This window comes from Anthonomus grandis, chromosome 1, assembly GCF_022605725.1.
Source record: "Anthonomus grandis grandis chromosome 1, icAntGran1.3, whole genome shotgun sequence".
Lineage (NCBI taxonomy): Eukaryota > Metazoa > Arthropoda > Insecta > Coleoptera > Curculionidae > Anthonomus > Anthonomus grandis.
This window is the reverse complement of record NC_065546.1, coordinates 20,732,180-20,746,673: the sequence shown is the minus strand read 5'-3', so window position 1 is coordinate 20,746,673 and position 14,494 is coordinate 20,732,180. Positions and strand designations below refer to the sequence as shown.

The following is a 14,494-nucleotide window of genomic DNA, read 5'->3' as shown; positions in this document are numbered from 1 at the left end:
AATAGTTAAAAATAAATATCTCTAAATAAAGTTGCTGCTGCGAACTAACCATGCAGCTTTAAAATGGCTCCTTTAAAAATCCAGAGGGTGAAGTGGCAAGATTAAAAGAGAGGCTAACTTTGGAGTTTGGCTTTGACACTGAACACCGAGTTAAGAGAATCCATGTAAATGCAGATGCCGTATCAAGAAGACTCTATCCAGAAATCTGCAAATTGCCGACGGGTAGAGGGGAAAGATGCTTAGGTGTTAAGAACCACTATTGTCAATGATACTTGGCAAAATGGGGATCTTATAAAAGACCAAGAGAAATATCCCGATATCCAGATAGTCATACCTTGGATAAAAGAAGTTGCCAAGTATTCTCTCAATGTCAATTCATATTGGGCACAATTGAACTTTCTAATTTTGGAAAATGGACTCTTGGGGCGTAAAATAGTTGATTACGACGGCAAAGAGGAAAGTAGGCAAAACGGAATTAGGAGTAGCTAGAGAAAATCCATGCCGGTGCGTAAGGACATCTTGAAGTAACAAAAACCCCGGGCGCATCAAATTAGTTATATGTGCAACGAGTGTGTAACAACAGAAGGCTTTCATGCATCAATAGAACGAAGAAAGTCCCTTTAAAGTGGTTGTGATAAACTATTTTAGAAAATCTATTGAGGCATACCCTCTAAGAAACCAGGAAGCTTCTAAATCGCAGACGTCTTAATAAAATAATGGATCTGCCAAATTGGTGTATCTTTAGAGCTACATTCAGACCAAATACGAAATTTGGATTCAAGGATAAAATTTCGTCCATAGTTTGTTTCAGAGCATCTGTATAATACTTGGAATCAAGAAAACGAGAACATGCATTACACCTGCAGTCAGACGGCATGATGAAACGAATAAATAAGAGCAATAATCGGTATTTGGCCAAAATAGTCTCTAGTCCCAAAGACACTAGAATAGGCTTCATTTGGTTCTGCTGGTCTATTGATCGGTCATCCATGAAAGCATATAGGGGGTCTGCGACTCAATAGTGATTGGAAGAGACATTCGTCTTCCATACGATCTAAAGTTTGGTTATCCTGCAAGAACCTGATGTTGTGAAGTTGAAAAGATGTTGCCGGGGAAGAATACGTCAATTGATTGCGTAGGAGAATATATTATCAAGTGCGCACATTCATTGAAGCTGTCAGCAACCAAATGAAGGACGTAATGCCAAGGACCAGAGATACAACAACAGTGACTTGGTTTGGTTTTATGGCCCTACGGAAGGGTTTGTCACCAACACTTGAGGAGCTTCCATTCAAAACCAAACATCTTCACTTTTTATAGAATGTTACAGGATTAATTGCACTTTAGACGGGATCTGGAGAATCCTAACTTTTATTCATTTGGTTAAAATATTTAAAAATGACCTTGTTATAAATATTTCTTTCAAAACCTTATAAGTACGAGACTGCTGACTGAGACACCCACCATAATTACAATTGCCTTCGATTTTTAATGGAATTCGCCATGTTTTTCATTGAACCACTATCAACGATATCTCCACTCTAATTATTTGTGGATCCTCAATCTCCGGTCTTGCGCACAGACGTATTTTGGACTGCTACTTAAGCAGTTCCGCGACGCATCTGGGGGGTCTTTCGAGGTCCTGCGTCTGTCAAAGGTGAACCGTACTGTCCGCTGTGACAGAGAGAGATTAATCGTGTCGTAAAATAAATCTAGTATCATCTCTCTCCGCCTATGATTTAACATGAATTTATTATTTTATCACCTTCTCATTTTAATCTTTAAAACTTAAGTTATATATATTTTATAATTATGTAAATTAAAACAATTCAATGTTACGCTTTATTATGTAATGCTTCCGAAGTGATCACTGACGAATTCAGGTACCTTTAGGTTATAAACTTATCATATATATCTTTTATTTATTTTTGTTTACATTTTGAATACCATCATGTATATTTACTTTCCATGTAGATTTTGTTTGCCTTACAACTTAATAAACACCCTGTTTAAATTAAATTAAGGTGTTTTACTACTGAGTGAGTGAGTGTGACTGAGACAACTGACCATACAGAGAACCCACGAAGCCGGCCTGATAGGTTCTTTTTTTATCATTTAAATTTAACAAGGTTTCTGGAACCTATCAGATCTAGGGAGTTGTTCTTGTTGTTAAGAACTTTTAAATCAAGACTGTCGAACAAACTCAATTCCCTAGAAATACTCCCTGTAAACCGGTTAGTCTTGCCGGACTATTATTTTTGTCATAACAAGAAAATACGAATGGAACAGATTCATGGTATTTTTCCAAGATTTTATCGATAACGTATAAAAGAATCGTTGGAAATCAGACAAAATCCATTTAAATTTGCATGTAAATATCGATACTTCAGTTAAAATCAAACATTTCCATATTTAAAATTATTTTCAGCGAACCAGATAAAACCAGACATATCCAATAGCACTTAAATACTACAGGGTGTTCATTTGAAAACTTTCCACCACGGATTTATCGAAAGCCGATACGAGATAAATCGTGTTTTTCTTCTGAAATCGATCTCGTTGTTTATTACTAGTGGATAAGACCGATCAAATAGGATGACCGGCATCTAGGAGTATTTCGGTTAAAATTAAATATTTATTTTTTACTATATTTTGTACAGCTGTATTACTGAAAGGTTCGCGTGGCTGAACGAGAATAATTTGCAGAATTGACTTGTTTTTCGGGCCTTTTGTTGGTTTGTTTATTGGTATTTTATGCACTTTGTGGAGAATAATGGATGTCACCGTTGGTGCTATCAATTCTGGATCTAGAAAGAAAAAATATAGACCTTCACAACGCAAAATTTAAAAAAATGAAAAGGTCAGATCGTCTAATTTAATATTAAAATTTTAATGCTTTGGTTCGATAAAGGCCTATTCCAATTTTTCATTCATTATTATTTTTGATAAAGTTAAGTTTTTTTTTCTGTGTACATATGATCTATCTGTTGGCGTGATAGCTAAAAAAAGGATTACTTAACGAATCTTTTTTAAAAAAATAACTCATGTTTATGAATTGAGTTTCTTCAAGCATTTTTTTTCAGATAGGAGTTCCTAAGTCAGAGATGAGGATATAACAGAAGAACCAAATGAATGCGACTGCATGGAAGAAGATCATGATTTACATATTTGATCATGATTTGCATTGTTTTTCTTATTTTTACTTTTTGTAAAACCGAAGAAACGAGCTAAGAATATCTTGGTATCTTTTTTGTATTCCAAATAAAGTTTACAAAATACAAAAATTGTTTATTTACAGTAAAAGTTAATTTTTTTAATGAATATGCACAATAAGACAAAAAATTATTACCGTTCTCGCACAAAACCAGACATATCCAACTTGGGTCTAGACAGAATCAGACAAGTCCATTAATATTTTTAGGTTTCCCCCACAAAGATTTAATTTTTTTTAAGTGAGTATATGCAATATCATTTGCATTCCATATTTTTGGAAAATTTTAAATTCGAGGTATTAAAAGCAACAATTTCGCGTTTTTCTCGAAATTACTTTGTGAGGACATGTGTGATTATGAACGAACGCTCCTTACTTATTCAATAACCTTAGGAACCTGGACTCAAGAATGCTTCAAAGCATGTTAAAAGTGGTCTACAAGCGTGCGAGTTCTAGTATGCAGATAAACTCCCCATTTGACAAATGACATTGGTTTATTCGGATGCTCGGTTGTATCCGTATAATAATTTTGACAATCGACACAGAAATACTTTAAGGTCATAAGCTATTAATTTGTTTGATTTTGTGATGTTTGTAGACAATATCTTACCTTAAAGTGACAACTGTCAGTATTTAATAAATGACATTGCTTACTCCGAGAAAATCGTTGTAAATGTCATTTCTAAAAGAGGTCCTGTTACAAGAAAAGAATCTTACACCAATATCGGCATACACCATCAGGTGATTCTCAAGCGGATTTTAATAGACATACATTGAAAAGAGACGGCATTCCATTTAAACAGTTAAGCCATTATACTAAGTAAATCTAAAATCATGAGATAGTTTTCCCACTAACGAAAATTCTGTACTTTACTCTTGACAAAAAAACTTACTCTTCAAAAAAATATTAAAACTAGTTTTGGTTAGTGCTAAAACTTTCTCGTGATCTCGAGTGTCACAAGTGAGTTATCTTGATTTATTTGAGTGTCCAACCATAAGTCTGATTATATCTAGTTTGTTGTCATTTTCTTGACCATGCTCTGAATATTTTACATAGAAGTATGACTGTAGAGTGGCTCGAATTTCATCTGGACCTGTTAAGATTGAAATTTATCTCGAGCCCATTTGATGTTCACATAATTTAAAATTTCCGCGGAGATTTTTTAATCAATTTTCTTTGCCCGTACGTATCTGTCAGTAAGACTTGTTCTACTGTGTAACTAATGATTGATATACTATGAAATAAAATTACTTGTACAGGCAATACTTCTTTGAGAACATCCTATTTAGAGTCGCTTTTCGACAAACTACAAACATCTTAATGATATTAATTCATTCAAGCAACGTTGATCGAATAATTAACGACAATTGGGAAATTAAGAGTAACAATATATCTACTATGGTAACAAATACCTAATAAACATAAGGTAAATATTAAATATAAAAACATGGTTTTTAACGTCATTTTTAGGTAACACTAATTACTAAAATATGATGACAATTTGTTACATGGATCTTAATTCTCATTCGATCAACAGCGGCCAGATAATGTTTAAATATCTTTTCAAAATAATTGCATTTTCCAAACGAGATCACGTGATCACAAAAACCGTTTGTATTTCAAAATCGCTCCGACCTCTACCCAAACAAAATTATCGTTTCTATTGTTCCGATTTGGCCCCGCATTTTGCTGTTGACGTTGGCGATTTCCGAAAGAATAAACAATGATATCGTCAACGTTTCGGCTATAGTATATTTATCAGATTAAATGACAACGTTTAAAAAATACTGTTTTTTTTTTATTTCGGTTGATTTTTTAAATTAGTTGTGCTGATTCTAAAATTAAATATCTTTTAAAATCTCTTTTTTTTAATAATATTTATATATCTTATTATTTTTATATATTATTATCTTATTATTTCTAATGGTTATATGATAGTTATCTAAATTGGTAATTATAATTTATTTTAATAATTCAAGTATATAATTTCCAAGTGGTATCGTAAACAACGTACCGAACCCCCGAGAATCATTAAATAATGTAAGGTTTAAGTTAAAAAAATAAAAGACAATATTCCATTATCGACAACAGAAAACTTTTACTTTTTAGATGAAGTAAACTCGACGTGACCCGTCAAAAAAACTATATTTTTATATCTATTCTGGTCTTACATCCTCTCTTTAGTCGCCAGTTAACATAAACATAAACAAATCGCGATTATTATGGCTATTTGATATTTTCTCTTCTTCTAGCTGACAAAGCATTGATAAACGAGAACGTATTTCTCGATTTAGAATAAAAGCTACATTTATAAAAATTTTAATTAGAAAATCTTACATTTGGCCATCCTGCTTTCTGTTCTGTCCTCAGGAAGCTAACTTAAAACGTTACATCTAACATCTTATTTAAGATTTTTTTTCTTACAGACTACAACTTAGACTAAACATACTAACATTACCTATCAACAACTAAATATAATGTTATTTAAAGTTATTCCCTAGTCTAGTACAAATATTGACAGTTGCATACAATTTTACAAATAGGTTTGCAAGCTGCAGACACTTTACTAAGGAAGATATCGCAAACTGCGACTTATAATATATTATGCCAACTGCACATATTAGGTATTTCGCCGGTGACACAAAATGGGCCTTTAAACTTAAGATGAAATTTACGACTACGACCTGTAGCTGGGTGATCCGTTCTAAAAACCATTACCACCATTACCTGCTTGTATTGTTTATCTTCTGCTCTGGTCTTGTCATACTTTTTTTTCTAAGCCAACTACTCTACCGTTAATCGGGTAGAGTAGTATATTTGGAACACTTCTGAACGTAAGTGTTCCAAATCAATGTGATCCCAAGAATCCTTAATATTATTAAGTACTTTGGATTCCGCCATAGCCCGACCTCTATATCCGGCAAGAACTTCTAACGGTGATACCTTTGTAGACTTATGACTTGTACAATTCATAACACTTTGTATCTGCTTGATACTATGATGTTATAAAGGCAATTGAGACAATCCTTAATATATTTAGATGTAAACTTCCTCATTTTTGGGAACTCTCTGACATCCTTTCTAAAGTCTTTTCCAAGGCAAGGTGTCCGGCATCATCATAGCATAGTTTACATATTTGCCACCTTGCGTCTTTAGCACATTTATTTCACTCTATGCCAGCATAGAGTGAAATAGATTCACGGACTATATTATTGGACAACAATTCATTAATAAGTTCCCGTAAAATCCTTACAACATTGAAAGGCTAGAAGTAGCATGCCGTGGAACTATGGGCAGGTTTGTTTGCTTGCAACATCTCTGATGAAATGATGCCAAAATATGCTTATATAGAAATGGCAAAAATCACTTTATAATATCATAGAACTTTTCAGTTGTTTCCGAAGGCACAAAACAATACTACTGTTCCCCTTTTATAAAATATCAAGCATTTTTTCACATAAAATGTGATAAGACACTCTATATCGAAGTCAATATACAACGTTGAATAAATGTAAATAAAATTAGAGAAAACGGTAATCGCATCGCAACGCCGCTCAATCACATTGTTGATGCCACTGATACAAGCACTCTTTACCATTGACGTCGTCAACAAATATTTATATGCAAAATTTTTATTAATTATTATAAAGTTTGAGTATAAGTAATATTACCATTTATGAGCTATTAATGTTTTTTTTAACGGACTTCATTAGAGAAAGGTTCTAATAAAAAGCAGCATTTTTTTCAAACCATATCAATATCTAAATAAATTTTAAAATTCTTTAAAGGCAATTAAAAATTAGTTATTTCATCTATCTATCTAATGTCTATATTAAAAAAACATAACTGTATATAGATAGGTACATAGGTATTATGCCTTTTTTTCTGCCAAAACAACAAAAAAATACATAAAATCCTGTGATAAAACCACGGACAAAATTCTAGTTTTATATTTTTTATAGGTGAATAAGTTCAAAAAAATATTTAGATTTAAAAATATAAATATTTTGGTATTTTACGCACACTTTCACATTCAAGTTTTTATTAGGTTTATATCTATAAGATCTAAGATCCCTTATTCTACGTTTATGATGATGGTAACCCCATGATGTGATGTTATGAAAGTATCGGTACTTACTTGTGAAAATATCTGCTTGAATCACCTTTTTATCATGATGCGGTACTGCTAGGATGGCAAAAACGACACAAGTTTTTGCCATCTTAGCAATTTAAAAAAATACTAAAATGCGGCCTTTTTCCTTTTTAAACCAAAACTGGAAGAAAATACACGAATCCCTAATATAAACAAAAAGCCGTTTGACAGATGACACTAAGCGTATGGCTCAGGCACTTAAGCTCCGGTGTTGTCGCTTCAAATTTTTTTAGAAGCAGTTTTAGAGATAAGAATCTTAATATTTTTTTTTTTGCTATATGGGATATAGTATATTATATTTATTCTTAAAATAGGTTAATTGTAGTATTTATACTTTTTATTTTAAATTTTCCTATAAAATACAACACAAATAAGTTAAATTAACGTTATAATGGTTGTCAAAATATAGCTAAAAATTTTCTCTGTTGGAAATTTGCGTCGACTTGACAACAGAGAATCGGCCAATATGTTTGTAAACAAAACACCCCTCTTGCCCCTGTGCACATGTTGGACTCAAACAAAGTTGTTGTTTACTAATTCTAGACTTTCAATGTTCCAAGTTAAAATCGATCTCTCAGAAACGGACATCCGGTAAGGATTATAAACTACTGATTCTTCACATCTTAACTTTAATGTAATTTTTGTGGCAGATATTTTACCAAGGTCTCTTAAACCAATAAACACAATCATGATAACTATTCATTTAAATTACTAGCTGTAATTTTTCATCTTCTTTCACTTTCTTGCCCACTTTTTAACATATCCAGGGATATGGCATCTTTCGTATTAACAGTTATTGGGTTTACATTAAAACCATTCAAGGCAGCCATACAAAGTGGTTTAAACAAACTGAGACTTACAGTTTTTCTAGTTTTGCGATAGTTAGTACAAAGTACGATATGTTCTTGATTTATGAAATCGGCACCTTGTAGTAGGTCGTAACTTAGCTGATAATCATCTAATAATAAAGCTGTAACAGTGGCCGCCACTACTTCTATCTCTACCTTGATATAAATACTGACTTATTTGTTAATACTGACTTACTATTAAATGATTTTAATGTTCTGGAAAATCCACTAACTATAGTAAGTTTCAAATGTTCAGCAATTGATGCTCTCAGTAGGATGCAGATGCTACCAGAATCAATAAGGCATTTAACTTTATGTCCATTAATACGTGCCGTTTTCAGAAATAAATTAGCAACCTTATCAGAAACGTCACAAACAGCAACACTCTTACTGTCTTTTCCGGTCTTAACTTTTGACTTAACTTACACTTAAGTTTAGGGAATCTACATTGATTTAAAAAGTGGTCACTACCACAGTTATAACACACTATTTTTTTAGGCTCGCGCTCCTTCACTTTATTTTCATAAGAAGTTAACGGGCGTGGTTCAAAAGCATTTTTAGTTGGCGGAAAGTTAAATTTTACCACACTAAAATTATTATTTTTAGACTTAACATTTCCTACACTACTTATATAATTGGCTAGTTCCCCAATAGACTGGAAATTAGCAGCTCTAGCCGCTAAAGCTACATTTTTATCAGTGATACCTTCTATAATACTATTAATTTAGAACAAACTAGGAATGGACAAGTAAAGTTTATTTCACTTTAACACTTTTTCAAAACAATAATCTCCTAAATTTTCATTTGGCAAAGAAGAAAAAATTACGGCTTTTTTTAATAATTTACCAAATTTTATAGTTCTTATTTAATTACTGAAATTAATTTCTAATTATTTGTTAATGTCTTCCCAACCCGAACCAGCTACATTAGCATTATCATACCACCGGCGAGCATTCCCCCGAAATCTATCCTTGCTAATAATCCTGTAGCTATCCTTAATAATAATGATTCATCCCAGTTATGAAATATAGCCAGTTCTTCAACATTCTGAATCCACTCAGTAACTGTCAACGTCTCAGAACTCGGGTCAAATATCGGTATAACAGTCTCATTAAAAGCTGAATAATTGTTCATAGACGAAACTCGACCACTATTACTTGAACTTACTTGTTGTGACAGTTTACTTAACCTTTTTTTAGCCTTCTAGTTGTCCTCCTTTGTGTGGAACTCTTTGAGGACGAGCTGTAGGCAGACGATCTACTTCGCTTAAATTTTCCCATTTTATAACTTCACTAAACAAACTCGAAGTCTTGAGTCTATCCCATCGCTGCTATGTAAGGCTCAAGTTAAAAGATAAAAGACAATATTATATTATCCACAACAGAAAACGTCTACTTATTAAAAGAACTAAACTCGGCGTGACCCGTCACAAAAAAAAAATTATTTTTAATACCTATTCTGGTCTTACATCCTCTCTTCAGTCGCCAGTTAACATAAACATAAACAAATCCCGATTATTATGGCTATTTGATATTTTCTTTCATTCTAGCTGACAAAGCATGGACAAACGAGAACGTATTTTTCGATTTAGAATAGATGGTACATTTATAAAAAATAAAAATTAGAAAATCTTACATTAATTATCGAATTTGCCTTTATTTAAAGCGACGAGCATAATTTTGTAAATACGAAAATAATATTTGCGACTTTATTTGGGACGTGTATTTATTTTACCGTCGGTCATAGTTCTGAACTAAAGAAAAAAACTTGTTTTAAAGTCATTTATGAAGCCCTAAAGGCTTGAGAAACGGAGTAGGCAAAATGGAAAAATGGAATCTTTAACAACGGAATATTTAACACTTGTTGCGGGGTAAGTTGAAGGAGTTGCATGAGAAAACTTTCGGGCAACCATGAGTGGAAACTGGTACTATGGCGCGAAAATGGATATTTAATTGTAGAATAATAGTTATCGAATCCTTGAAGAAAATTGACACACTTAATATTCTTAAAGATAATTATGCCAGAAAAATAATTATATTCTTTTATAAAAAATAATGATATTTTTATGTAGATAATTAGTAAATCCAGCTCATTATATATACAACCTAACTAGCATTATCCAGAAAATAATAACTTTGTTACAACAATTCAAATACATTGCCGCACTTTCTGCAAGATATTAAAATTGATTTAAGGGCTCTCGTATATTTTTTAAATATTCCTGCAAAGATTCTAATAAATTTGATATTGTTATTCCTATTGAGCACTACATAGTATTTGGAAAAAGTGCAGAGAAACCATCAGGGTAGACAATATGACAAAGACCCTACTATCATTACATGCTTCAGAAAAAGAGAAACTACTATTAACAATTTCTGTTAGAAGCAACTAGATATAACATCCAGTTTATTCGAACTCGAAGTCCTTGAAAAAAGTTATGAAAAAAACCTGGTCATAATACAGAAAATGAGAGTAATGACAAAGGTAATATATTTTTTATGCTTAGAAACGATTTTCCTTTTTTAACGTGAAAACCAGCAAAATATATATAAAAGGAAGAGGCTATACATAAATAAATAAATACGCTTAAATACAAGCAGATACAATCTGGCTATTTAAACAGGGTTAGGGTCATCAAAATAGTATGCAATAAAAAAAAATATAAAAAATTATGTAAATTGCACAGAAGCAATGCGCGACAAAATATTTTTATTAATAATAACTTCAACCAATCTTGTCTATTTATGCCTCCTCAGCTGCAGATACAAATCACTATGCTCAAATACGCACGATATTGATATTTGACCTCCCGAACTTACTCCCATGAATTTATTTGTAAGACTCACAACACGATTAGATATGTTGTAGAGAATGAAAGAATCTTTTTAGGAAACTACGTCGCCATGTTACATTAGGCAAAAACTTTATATACAAAATGATTAGATTTGGGCTTACTACATAATAACAAACATTTTAAACATTGCTTTTTACGATTAAGGAACTATGTATAGGCTGTATAAACCTGTATATTTTATGCCACTTATCACATATCTAAGCCGATTTTCAGCGTGGTATGGTTTTTAGTTGGTATTTACCAATGCGTTTCTGCGATTCTGGTTTTAACCAAAATAAGGGAAACTGTGACATCACGGATAAGCTGTTTGGCGTTTGGTATTTACTAATTATTATCCAGTTTTGGACTTTTGAAAAAATTAATTGAGAATTGCGATATGATGTGCGTCCTTTATAAATTAAGAAAAATAAATACCAATAAGTTTTAAATTATCTCTCCTTGATGATGACTTGAAGTAGTAATACGCTACAAAAAAGTTAAAGGATAGAAAATTTAAAATTAATTAATAAAGCAATAAGTGTTTATGGCTTCATCCATGCAAAGTTACATGACCATTATACATAAGAGTGACTGTTTATTTGAATCAAAATTTTTAAGTGGTAGGGAAACAATACGTCACACTTACCTGTGAAAGTTGTCAACCAAAAGAGTAACCGCGGTTCTTACCAATTTAAATCTAAATATTAGCTCTAATCACAGACTCTACAAGCAGGAAGCCACAAGGTTAAAACAGTTTCTCATTAAGGGATATAGTATATAATTTTTGCTTTTTTATTATATATTACATTCGGTACTAGGATTTCCCGACAGATCACACACAAACTTCCTAAAATCCGTTTGAGCGGCATTTTGATTTTTGTCTGAGTAAACGCCATCAAAGACGATATATGGTACTCCCAAGGGATTAACTAGAGCAGTTTTTTTGCCATTTTCCGAAAGCAAATCATCTCCCTTGCCGCTACTCATACATTCTTCAATTTCCGACCAGGAGATCCCATTTGTATTTCTTGCGCATATTTGTAGATTAGAATCATCGGTAGGAGAATCGGAGCCTTCGGCGCAGAAAATGAATTGAGTACTCGAATTCACGTCGTACAAATCGATTACGCACGAATGGATTTTGTTACCGTAACATTCGGCTGGTCCGTGTTGGCATTTGAAGGTTTTAGTGCCATTAATTAAGGATTCCTAAAAAAAATACTAGAAATTAAAAAAATAAAAATACTAGAATTTCTTAATAAAACTCATTTACAGTGGCATGTCCGTAAGGAATGAGCTCCAAATTGATTTTGTCACTTCCAATAGTCAAAAATCCAGGATACAATTGATTTACGATAAAGTCAATACTGTAAGGGCATAAGGACTCGTAATATACTTGCACTTGGACCCTATCTTCGACTTTTAATCCCTTAAATATATATTACTTTTAAATTGTATTTTCAACTTACATAAAGAGGTTTTACTTACATTAACATTAAAAGCATATAACCCTAAAAAACAGATAGTAATAAAGAAAACCATTTTTTTTATATTTTAAATGTAGAATATAAATACAGTATATCAATTTCTCAATTATATATAGATTTTCTAGTGGTACTGATAAAGATAAGGCAATTGAATAGGTGCTTTAAAAAATTATTAAATTGCTTATCTTCTACACAAATAGTTGTTCCTTTATAATATAATTACGTGGGTTCACCAATAGAAACATCGTCAACAATTGAATTTAAAAATCATCGTGTCAAGAGTATAAAAATACTTAAAAAAAACTTTTTCTACGCTCGTGCGTTCAAGTTATTAATATACATTTGACGTGTTATTTATAATTTGTTAACATTATCATCGACATAAAATATATTTAAATTTCATTGTGGGTGAAAAAGGTACCCACACTACCAAAGGTAGCGTCTATACCAAATCACTAAACTATGTGATTATATCGGCATAGAAATAAAAACGCCAACCAAATAAAATACATATATTTAATGGCTTCTAAATAGCACATAATATCTTTCGATATACGAAGCAAAATAAATTATTAAATACCTCTAGTTCTGCACTAGACATAATTGGTAAGTGAAAAAAATGCATGTTTATAAAATTTTTACAAATGTGCCCGTGTAAGCATGTAAATTCGCCAAATTGCTGTTTCGGCACTACTTTCTTCGTAACAATACAAATTTCTGAAGCATTGAATATTCAGCTCCGAAGAACTCGGAATATTTTAAGCCGTACTAAATCTAATTGTTATGAGAGATAAATAATGATAAAACTAATGCAGATGATATTTTGTGAAGAAATGATAAAACATTCAGAGAGAATATTTTATTCACTAATGTGTCATCTCCCTTCATCGACATCACAATTTTTTATTATATGCTGCAGACTCAACAGAAAATAAACATCTAAATATTGCAATTAAAATGCTTTGCAGAAAACTTCATGGTAGTATCATTAAAAGACTGTATGAGCATTCTAAAAAACTTAATTATTGTTGCTTTTTTTATAGATGACATCCTAGATGAAGACAAACATTTTAATATTTTCCAAGCATCTTTGATATCTTTTTGCAAGGTACCATTAATTTATTCTACTTTATTATTATCATAAAGGGTCTGATTAAATGGCCTCCTAGATCTCCAGACTTATCCCCAAAAGATTTTTGCCTTTGGCGATATAGCACGAAGGAAATTTATAGGCACATTCATGAACGTGCCCATAATTTAGGTGCCCATAAATTAAGTATGCCCTAAATCAACTCATAGAGAATTCTACAAAAGGTTAGGATATTTGTTTAGCTTAAGCTTTTGGTATTTTTGAACATCAATTACATAAACTATTGTTAAGGATAAAATAGTAAGTTTCCACATGTTAAACATTACCTTAGGTATAGGATGTTTACTTTTGTACGTCGTCTCGATTGATATAGGTAATGGAGCCTTGCGGTCTTCACATTACTCTGCTGATTTTTTATAAAACTAGATATGCCACTGTCAAAAACTTAACAACTGTCATAGCTTTTAATCTACAAAGTAATTTTGAAAATTTTGGATTTTGGGATCCCCTTTGTATCTTCGTTATTGTTTAATATATTGAAAAAGTAAAAAATGCTTTTAATAAAATTTTATCTATAGAATAGAAAGAAAGAAAGAAAGAAAATGTGCTATATTACGTAAGACAACAAAATCTTGTGTACAAGCATCCTAAAAACTAAAAAATTCCAAATTCACTTTAAATTTCAAATTTCAAACAAACATAACATCTAAAACACTTTACCATAAAATTTACATACATTACCAAAATTAATCATAACAAAACAGATTGAGAAAAAAAAGCATCTTTTTGATAAATTTCATTAAAAAATAAGTAAAGCTGTCAATAAAACAGCTTTTAGAAGAAGTAAATTAAATTATTTAACAGGAAACAA

The 14,494-nt window shown here is 31.7% G+C and overlaps 1 protein-coding gene across 1 annotated transcript; it reads right to left on the bottom strand.

Annotated features, from left to right (window-relative positions):
• Positions 1 to 11,807: 11,807 nt before the first annotated feature.
• Positions 11,808 to 12,672, bottom strand: LOC126742277 (gamma-interferon-inducible lysosomal thiol reductase-like). Its single transcript, XM_050448906.1, has 3 exons — positions 12,535 to 12,672; positions 12,320 to 12,475; positions 11,808 to 12,255 (listed from the first exon to the last, which is right to left on the bottom strand). Exons 1-3 carry the CDS (start codon positions 12,586 to 12,588, stop codon positions 11,842 to 11,844), a joined length of 624 nt encoding a protein of 207 aa, XP_050304863.1. The 5' UTR covers positions 12,589 to 12,672; the 3' UTR covers positions 11,808 to 11,841.
• Between the last annotated feature and the right edge of the window lie 1,822 nt (positions 12,673 to 14,494).

Bases quoted from the DNA above. Each gene is read 5' to 3' on its own strand.
- LOC126742277 (XM_050448906.1), bottom strand. From the start codon at position 12,588: ATGGTTTTCTTTATTACTATCTGTTTTTTAGGGTTATATGCTTTTAAT. The intron at 12,476-12,534 runs GTAAGTAAAACC...TATATATTTAAG, and splicing joins TATATGCTTTTAATGTTAAT to GGATTAAAAGTCGAAGATAG. The intron at 12,256-12,319 runs GTAAATGAGTTT...TATTTTTTTTAG, and splicing joins TTCCTTACGGACATGCCACT to GAATCCTTAATTAATGGCAC.